The sequence below is a fragment of the Oratosquilla oratoria genome, unplaced genomic scaffold, assembly GCF_046742065.1.
Source record: "Oratosquilla oratoria isolate Oo_2021 unplaced genomic scaffold, ASM4674206v1 SCAFFOLD47, whole genome shotgun sequence".
Taxonomy (NCBI): domain Eukaryota; kingdom Metazoa; phylum Arthropoda; class Malacostraca; order Stomatopoda; family Squillidae; genus Oratosquilla; species Oratosquilla oratoria.
In genome coordinates, this window is record NW_027467711.1 from 1,362,458 (window position 1) to 1,373,005 (window position 10,548).

The 10,548-nt window shown below is 39.7% G+C and overlaps 1 protein-coding gene across 1 annotated transcript; it reads left to right on the top strand.

Annotated features, from left to right (window-relative positions):
* The first annotated feature begins 284 nt into the window (after nucleotides 1-284).
* LOC143023461 (histone H2B) lies at nucleotides 285-748 on the top strand. Its single transcript, XM_076181982.1, has one exon. The coding sequence runs from the start codon at nucleotides 313-315 to the stop codon at nucleotides 682-684; it is 372 nt and encodes a 123-aa protein (XP_076038097.1). The 5' UTR covers nucleotides 285-312; the 3' UTR covers nucleotides 685-748.
* The last annotated feature ends 9,800 nt before the right edge of the window (nucleotides 749-10,548 follow it).

The following is a 10,548-nucleotide window of genomic DNA, read 5'->3' on the forward strand; positions in this document are numbered from 1 at the left end:
AAAAAAAAATAACACTAACAGCCAATCAAACAACTCAAGGAGAAGAACACATTACGATCTTAAGGTAGCCAAGCCTTCCATCCGACAGGCATTTGCTTCTCTAACACATATAACTTATAAAAATAGTACCAAAGTCGCAAGTGGGTCTGCCCCACACCTATCATAACTACGACTTCCTTCCATTTCCCCCCCCCTTACCTCTTACACTTACACACACACACCCCACCCCCCTCACCCCCCTCTCTTCCATCTTATCTATCCTGTCCTAGCTTCCGGCTCCGGCACTACACTGACATTTGCCATAGAAGCAACATGCCGCCCAAGACGTCCGGAAAGGCCGCCAAGAAGGCCGGTAAGGCCCAGAAGTCCATCTCCAAGGGAGACAAGAAGAAGAAGCGAAGGAGGAAGGAGTCCTACAGCATCTACATCTACAAGGTGCTGAAGCAAGTTCACCCTGACACCGGGATCTCCTCCAAAGCTATGTCGATTATGAATTCGTTCGTGAACGACATTTTCGAGCGCATTGCTGCCGAGGCTTCCCGCCTTGCCCACTACAACAAGCGCTCGACAATCACTAGCAGGGAGATTCAGACTGCTGTCAGGCTTCTACTCCCTGGTGAACTGGCCAAGCACGCCGTGTCTGAGGGCACCAAGGCCGTCACCAAGTACACCTCCTCCAAGTAAACTTTTTCTTCTTCCTTGAAGTTGTTACACTTGGTTGGGCAACCCGGCTCCTTTTGGAGCCACATGTCATTCAGAAAGAGAGAGAGATGTATCTAATACAAATGTCAATTCTATCCATTGATCCTGATATTACTACTACTATTCTTGTCTGCTGTGCTCGTGGAGTCCCATATGTACCTTTGCAGATTTGATCAAGCTGCAGTTACGTCTACCTTCTTTGTGATTCGTCTGCCATGAAAGCTGTGTTCTGTAGTATGTTTTGAAAGCAGTGTGTTCTGCGTAGAACTAGTTTGAAATGGGGCATTGCTTATACACACCTTGACAGCAGGAGATCCATTCCTTCTATTATGCATTTTCTCTCTTGTTTGAATATGAATTGACTTGTACTGTGTTTTATCTGTTCTTATCAGGGAAGGGTGAGGAGGAAATGCCCTGCACCATGAACTAACTAACCAACTGCACTCTGAACATGACATGAGGAAATAGAAAGGAAAAATCCATATATGTATAGAAGACTTGTGGAATGAGGGTTTTGGGTACAGTGGCAGAAAGTACAAGGGAAGTGGTGACAGGTACACTAATGAGGCCAATGCAAATAGGAAACGTATGACTTGACAAGGCTGTAGTATATGAAGAAGAAATAACAGAAGTGACCGTAGGTTCTAGAGAGAGTATTGTGTCACTTGGAGAAGTGTGGCATGATTAAAAGACCCACAACTGGGAAAAGGAGAGAGAATATAATGCCAAGTGGCTGTGAGATTGATGTTGAAAATGATAGCAAGTCAAGGACAAAAAAAAAAAAAAAAAAAAATCTCCTACTTTATTCACAAGTGTGTTTGAGTGCGGGGACTAACCTTAACTGATGGTGTGTGCATTCTATTTTTTTTTTTTTTTTTTTTTTTTTGGCGGCTGGCTGTCGTTAATAACAAGCTGTTTGTGCATTAATTTTGTCATGCTCGTTCTGCCTCCATCTTGTTTTATATATATATATATATAGGGGATAGCATAGCTATCGTGGGTAAGCTGCGTTGTGTGTAGACGTATGCACTCTGTAAGAGATAAGAAAGACGAAGAGTAACTGGTGAACGATGCTGTGTGTCTCAAGGAAGGGAAATGGAATGGGTGCATGTTATTTGGCGCTAGACATTAGTTAGTTATGAGAAATATGGTCAAGTAACATTTTGTGAGGAACTTGAACGGGCACTTTTCTTTGGCATCAGAAATGCCCACGCACACACACACACACACATAGAAATTGTTCAACAACAAATGCCGGAGAAAAGTAGTAACACATGTGTAAATGACAGGTAACACCACAGTCGGAAAAGACAAAAAAAAAAATAGGAGCCGAATACTCGAGCCTATGTACTTGGACTGCTAACTGCAATCAACCCTCTTCGGTAGTAGAAGTGGGAGGTGGATGCTATATTTAAAAAGGGGCCTGTTACAAAGGAAGAGGGACTAGGGAAGGAGTAAATGAATAACACTACCCCCCAATCTGTTGTGACGTGAAGCCGGGTCGGGGGGATACCTGTTAACCATTTTGATATTTTGAGAATGGATATTGTGTTTCTAAAATACCCGATTTGAGTAAAGCTCAGTTGATAGGACTACGTCAGGAGCTTCAGCTCACAGACTGGGAGGCCAAATTAAGCGAAAGACCTGTAGATCAGATGTGGGAAATGTTTGAAAATACGCTGACTAAGATGATTCATACTTACATTCCTTTTAATTAAGGACAGACGTCCCCCATATCAGGCTCGCCCAAAGTGGCTCGACAAAGAAAGTGAACAAAAGTATTGCTAAAAAGAGACAGGCTTATAAGAAATATAAGTGTTCGGGTGCATGCAATGACTATGAAAGTTATGTATCAATACAGAGAGATTTAAAAAAGAGAATACGAAATGAATATTGCTGATAAATCCAAAGAGAATCCCAAGGAATTGTATAGTTACTTTAGAGATAAAAAGGTTGCTAGAAATCACATTGGTACACTATTATCTGCTGACGGTCAACTTGAACATTGAAATGAAGGAATGTGTAATATTTTAAACAATTATTTTAGCTCGGTATTCGTAAACGAAGCACCTCCATAAGTGAAACCTAGGGTAAACTTACTGGCTACGGTAAGTATAACAAAAGAAAAAATTAAAAGGTGTATAGAGAAACTCAAAGTAAAAAAAAAAAACAATGGGCTGGCGGTTGGCATCCAAGAATCTTAAATGAAATGAAAAATGAGATTGTTGTTGCAATAGAAATGATTTTCAAATATTTTCCATCCTATCCGGAGAATGGAAGCTAGCTAGCTAACGTTACTCCCATATTGAAAGAAGGTGACAAAAAGAAACCAAATAACTATAGGCCTATAAGTTTGACTTGAATAGTAGGAAGAATAATGGAAACTATCATCAGAGATGCTATCGAACATCATTTAGAAAGTAACCGTTTTATAAATGATAGCCAGCATGATTTGAGACGGAAGCGTTCTTGCGTAGCTAACTTACTGGAATTGTACAACACAGTTATCTGGAATTAGTACAAAAGAAACAATATATATATAGACTTAATATATGTAGACTTTGGAAAAGCTTTTGATACCGTCCCCCACGAGAGACTACTTACTAAATTAGCTTCACACGGAATAAGTGGTATCCTATTGAGTTGGACTAGTAATTGGCTGAATGATGGAAAAGAGAGAGTTGTTTTAAATTGAAAAGGTTCTAGATGGAAAAATGTTACAAGTGGAGTTCCTCAGGGTTGTTCCGTTCTCGGGCCACTTCTATTCATCTATATACTTATAAAATTCTGATCATGTTTTTGTCATCTTGCTTGCTTGCTTGCTTGCTTGCTTGCTTGCTTGCTTGCTTGCTTGCTTGAAACCGTCACCCAGCCAATCAGAAGAAGAGATATGACGTCACGACTGAGGACCAGCCAAGCAGCAGAAGAGGTGATATGACGTCACGACTGAGGACCAGCCAAGCAGCAGCAGCAGCAGAAGAGATATGTCGTCACGACTGAGGACCAGCCAATCAGAAGAGGAGATATGACGAGGCGAGTTTGTCCAAAACAATTTGTCTAAAGTACAATTTGTGTAAATCAATTTGTCTAAAGTACAATTCATCTGTAAACAATTTGTCTAAATTACAATTCATCTATAAACAATTTGTCTAAAATACAGTTTGTGTAAGGAAAAGAGACTGAGAAATTGGTAGATCTAATTTATAATGTATTAATAAAGTACACATTGGTTTTCATTCAAAATTTATTGACAATAAAACTTTATTAAGACAAAAATTAGATTTATCAACACAATTACAGCTTTATTCAAATATACCATCTACTAAAAAGAGTTCTTTTATAGTTAAAAAGAAAGGTTGTGGCCAGCCCCCCGGATGTAATCAATACTATTATTTGGATCGAAGTGTCTATGTAACTTTATTAAGACATTCTTGATTTATCAACACAATTACAGCTTTATCAAAATATACTATCTACTAAAAAGACTTCTTTCATAGTTAGAAAGAAAGGTTGTGGGCAATCCCCTGGACGTAATCAATAATATTATTTGGATCGAAAGCCTGAACAAGCCTTTTTATGCGTTTTGCAGTGCCTAGGTAACGTTTCCTTGTGGGTTCTGGCTCTACCCCACCAACATAGTGTTCAATCTGAACCTCGTTGAAACTTTGTTCTTTCTGCAAGTATTTGATAAATCTCCATATATTGGGGTGATGCGCACCTGCTTGCGTTTGAAATGTACGATGCCATCCTTGGACGGAATTGGTAGTTTTAGGTCAATCATCAAGCACCCTAGAATACATATTCCACGTATCATGTCGAAAGAGAGAGAGGTGGACGTCGACTATTCCGTCTGTTAGGCCTTGCAATCCATGTGTCTTGAAAATAATCAACGACCTCTTGTGCTTCATGCGGGAATGTGTTGTTGTCACACAATAACTCAAACGCATCTGTCACTGTGGCTATTGGCACAAATGCTAATGCTGGTAGCATCCGCATCCGTAAAGCAAAACTGGTATCTGTTTCATATTTTTGTTTTAATCCATGATTTTGAATTACTCGTAAAACACATTTGCTAAAGTGGGAGAAGCAGCCATTTTGCACTGTTTTTTTTTTTTTTTTTTTTTTTTGGGGGGGGGGGGGGAATTCTTTCAAAAACGCTTTCATCATTGCTCTCTCGAAATCGATTGTTATCGATAATGGTGCACATAAAGGTTCAATGTTCCTTATCTGTTGTAAAAAGGTTATGTATGTTTCTTGTGTTTTGTCCTGTAATAATCCAAACACAAGGGGCAGCGAATGTTTCTCTCTTAATCCATGTAGGGTATATAGCTGGTGAAACAGGAGAGGGACAGTTTTAAATGTGCCATCGGCATACCAATGACTGCTTTGTGATAAAGATTGCAAATGACGACGTGTTGCAAATATGATTATACGCTTTTCAACTGGTCCCGAGTCATAAATCAGAAATTGATCACCTTTAAAAGCTATGGGAACTCGGGTAAGTGGGAGGGGGGGGTGTGGTGTGGTGTGGTGGTGGAAATACACGGGTCAGGTAATGTAAACGATTCAGATTTGAGTAAAGAAAGAAGTGTCTAAAATTGGGAAAATCTTATTGTTTGTTGTCCATTTTTTTTTTTTTTTTTTTTCCCAGAGAAACTGTATTTTTGACCAATTGTTTTAGACTTTTTTTTTTTTTTTTTTTTTTATTTTAGAGAAATTGTACGTTAGCCAAATTGTTTTAGACAAACTCGCCTGATACCATGATGCGTAGTGTTCCAAGCAACGACGACATGGCGTCACAATCTTCTGTATTTCACTTCTTATAACTAATCAAGTCAGTCACTGCCTTCGTCTACTGAATAGGGGTAAGAGCTCTAAATTGTACTCAATTTGATATTGAAACTTATTTTCTGTGATTTATACTATACGGTGATAGTGACATAGTATATCTATCATAAAGATTATGTTGATAAACGTTGCTACTCGCTACTCCCTCCCTGAACGATAATGATCATGAGTGGGAGTGGGGTGACGAGACGTGACATAACAGAAGCATAATTAAGGAGGCTCTATTTGATTTCTTGAGAACGCCTGTATCCAGTTTACTTTGCTTCGAGAGAGCACGAGGACCGCACAAAACTGGTAAGTCTTAAGCTAATAATAACCTGCTTTAAAAAGATCGTGATATGACATGTTAACAATGGGCTGAAGCTACACTTCCAGAGCAGAATGAATGCATATTTTGGTAGACAGAAAGAAAGATGCATTATGGTACAGCATAGACAATTATATGCTGGGCTGAGTAGAGGTAAACAAATTGAAAATATTAAAGTGGTTTTAAATCATTCAAATTGTACAAAGAATGTTGTAAATATAAGAGCGTTGTCTTAATAAAGATTTTATTGACCATCTTATTAAGAAGGTATCATTTAGAATTTTATTCGACCCAACGGGTCACGGGTTGTCTAGTAGTATATATAAATGATATAGACCACGGACTAAAATGTATTGTTTCCAAATTTGCTGATGATACAAAACTGTACGGGACGGGAAATGGTCACTTAAACAAATTAGACATTCAAGAAGATTTAGATAGATTACAGCAATGGTCCGAAAAGAAATAGAACACAAGTAAATGGAAGGTAATGCACATAGGTGAAAATAACAGTAAGTACGGTTACGAGTTATTTGGAAATTCGTTAACAAAAGTGAATAGTGAGAAAGGTCTCGGCGTAATTATCAGTAAGGACCTCAAATCACCCAAGCAGTGTATTTCAGGCTCTGAGATAGCAAATAAGATTGTAAGACTGATTGCGCGATATTTTGACTTCAAAAGTTCATCACCCATTAACAATCATTAGTTCGTCCACATTTGGAATATGCTTTTTCCGTATGTCATGAAAGACATTGATAGGCTGGAAGAAAGTACAAGGGCGAACCACAAAGCCGATTCCTAAAAAAGCGTCGACTTGAAACCGGTCTTTAAGATTCTAAAGGGAACTGGCAAAATTTCCACACTGAATGAGAGTCAGACAAGAAACAATGGTCTCTAACTGTCCGGAAATAGATTTAATTTGGAAGTGGGTAGAAACAACTTGGACAACCGTGTAGTTAATGAATGGAATAAACTTCCCGCAGAGGCAGTGCAATGTAGTTCAGTTGGAAGTTTTAAGAACCATTTAGATGAACACCTAAGGAAGATGCTGTAATGATTATCACTTATTTTATATGTTTTGTTATCATTTGTCTGTTTGATTCTCATTTATATGTCAATATGTTTGATTCTCATTTATATGTCAATATGTTTGATTCTCATTTATATGTGGATAGGAGGTAAGGGAACACGGGCTGAGGGAAATATTTTTATTCCTGACTAGTTTCGCCTGAAAGGCTTCTTCAGAGGAAACTAGTAAGGAATAAAAATATTTCCCTCAGCCCGTGTTCCCTTACCTCCTATCCACATTCGTCACAATGTATACACATTTCTCATTTATATGTCAATATGTTTGATTCTCAGTTATATGTCAATTTATTACAATTTACCTGTTTGTTTATTACCTAACTATACCTATGCATTTTTTTTTATTTACATTATCATATATATATTTTTAGCCATTTATTATTGATTTTTTTTTTTTTTTTTTCGCACCCGACCTAGATATGGAGCAAAAGGTCTCGTGTCGGCGTGCTCCGCCTTTGTAATCCTTTGACAAGGTAGTTTGTTGAAGAAGTTCTCAATAAGCTTTGGTAGCAGTCGTTTACAATTAGGATCCTTGCGATTTGATTTGATAGGAATGCAGGAACTACATGCAGACAAAGCAGTTTTTTTTTTTTTTTTTTCCAACCTTCGCTATGGCTCTTTCTGCGTTTACTTGGCGTTCAAGAAACCTGATCCTAGCTTCAGATAGCTTTGGAAACATGAAAGGGTTCTTGTCCTCGAAAATGTAAGGCCTAAGGCCTTGGCAAAGTGTTTTACTCCTCCTAGTTTAATTATGAAGTGGGTGTATTAAGACTTTGTTGGAATGTACTCGAGGCTGTGTGAGAACATTTATCATTCCTAGCTGCAGTACCACTCGTGGGTGTCCGGCCGGCCAATGAACTCTCTTGTAATGGTCATCTTTAGCTGAGTTGTCCCATAAGGAAAGGAAAGATGAATATTTTGTGTATCCTCGTCGCAAGCTAAGCAGGCATCTTGCAATGACCAGAAAGTTGGCACTTGAATTGAGCCTGCCTCATTTATTGTGTCAAGAAGTTGTTTGACATTATCCTATTTCCTCCCTTTCTTTCTTGCGTACGGAGTGTGGAAGAGGAGAGGCAAAGACGGATATTTATTTCCATTGGGTAGCAAGACTGCTTTGTGACTTGGTGTTGAGCTATCTATGAAGATTGGCCGTTTTGCAGGATCACGCTTGAGTCCAAGCGCAGTAAAGAAAGGAATGAGACATTTACAGTATGGCAGATCATTACTAATAATCTAGTACATTTTAGAATATGGATGCCATTTCCGTAAGACAGGAAGGTGTTATTGGCGGGTGTGTTGATGCCATACCGTACTGCCCGCAAATGTTGCACAAGAAATGGCTGATGTGGTGACAGAGCAATATCCGCGGTGTCTGTCTGTCAGTTACCGAGTACCCAACCCGGTTCTATAATTATATTTTTCATTTCATAAAGAATAAAGGTGAGTACTTGGTTGAAGGCGCTCTATTAGGTACAGTTGCATACAATGAAATGGAAACCTGACTCGCGAGGCATGGGCATAACATGAGCAAGTACCCAATGTAACAATGGTATCCAAGTCGGTTGCGAATGGAAATGAAGATGTCATTGTAGATATGGGGCAATTTGAAAAGAGAAAGGTTAAGGGGTGCTATGAGTAGGAAGTCAACATTTGGCCTCATCATTTTGATCTATTTGTCTTTAGACACAATGTGGTCGCCTTTGTAGTTGAGCGTAAGATGCAGCAATGGGTATTTTCTATTATTTTGATGATGGAATGCTAGATAGGTAGGTAGTATTGAAGTGGACTAGCGCACAAGTATCAGCAGGTACATACAAGTACTGTATTTGAAAGGCTCTCCGTTAAGATTGTAATGGTGCTACTACTACCACCTTTTTACTTCTTCTTTAGCAAAGTCCATGCTCATGAAAGTGTGTACTTGCACCACCACACATTGGACGATTGATTGTGCAATCGTGGAAATGCGAGCGGTGAATTAAGTACACAGCATAATGACTAGCAGGCCAACAACTGAATCAGAGGGAGAGGGTGGGAGGGAGAAGGATGTCGTACTAGAGGTGTAGGCACTTTGCCTTGGCCCTCGTTGTGGTAGTTGGCCATGAAATATGCACGTAACTGAACTGGACTAGCAGCTAGCTTGATAAATTCTGGTCATTGAAACGCGCTCCATCAAAATTGTGATACTACTACTAGCACCACTTTCTTCTCTCTCCTTTCTTAACGTTCGTGGAAATGTGTTTTTGCACACAATTGGTGATTGATTGGGTTGTACAGTTATGGGATTGTGTTTTGTAGTTGGCCATGAAATATGCACGTAACTGAACCGGACTAGCAGCTAGCTAGCTAAATACTGGTCATTGAAAGTATGCATATATGTATGTGCATGTATATATGTGTTTGCGTGCAAGCGCGTACACATGTATGTGTATACTCGTATGTACGCATGCATCAAAATTGTGATACTACTACTACCACTTTCTTAACGTTCATGGAAATGTGTTCTTGCACCTCCGCCACTATACAATTGGCGATTGATTGGATTGTACAGTTGTGAGCCATGAAATATGCGCGTAACTGAACTGGGCTAGCAAAATACTGGTCATTGAAACGCGCTCCATCAAAATTGTGATACTACCACCACTTTCTTCTCTCTCTCTCTCCTTTCTTGACGCTCGTGGAAATGTGTTCTTTCGCCACCACTACACAGTTGATGATCGATTGGATTGCACAGGTATGGGATTGTGGGCGGTAGTTGGCCATGAAATATGCACGTAACTGAACTGGGCTAGCAGCTAGCTAAATACTGGTCATTGAAACGCGCTCCATCAAATTTGTGATACTACCACCACTTTCTTCTCTCTCTCCTTTCTTGACGCTCGTGGAAATGTGTTCTTTCACCACCACTACACAATTGGCGATCGATTGGATTGCACAGGTATGGGATTGTGAGCGGTAGTTGGCCATGAAAAGAAATATGCACGTAACTGAACTGGGCTAGCAGCTAGCTAAATACTGGTCATTGAAACGCGCTCCATCAAAATTGTGATACTACTACCACTTTCTTCTCCCTTCTTAATTAACGCTCGTGGAAATGTGTTCTTGCACCACCACCACTACTACACAATTAGCGATTGATTGGATGGTACAGCGGTAGTTGGCCATGAAATATGCACGTAACTGAACTAGCAGCTAAATAGTGGTCATTGAAACGCGCTCCACCAACCCCCTTTTTTCTTCCTTAACGAAATCCATGTTCGTGGAAGTGTGTTCTTGCACCACCACTACACAATTTGCGATTGGTTGGATTGGATTGTACAGTTATGGAATTGTGAGCCGTGAATTAAGAAGACAGCGTAATGACCAAGAGCCTAACTAACTAAATCGGAGGGAGAGGAGCACGTACTCTATAGAGGCGTAGGCACTTTGCCCTCGTTGTGATAGTTGGCCATGGAATATGCACGTAACTGAACTGGACTAGCGCACAACTGTCAGCAGAGAAATACTAGTCATTGAAACGCGCTCCATCCAAATTGTACTACTACTGCTACCACTCTCTCCTTTATTCATTCAGGTTGGTGGAAATGTTGTGTTGTTGCACCACCGCC

Coding starts and splice junctions, on each gene's coding strand:
- LOC143023461 (XM_076181982.1), top strand. CDS start 313: ATGCCGCCCAAGACGTCCGGAAAGGCCGCCAAGAAGGCCGGTAAGGCC.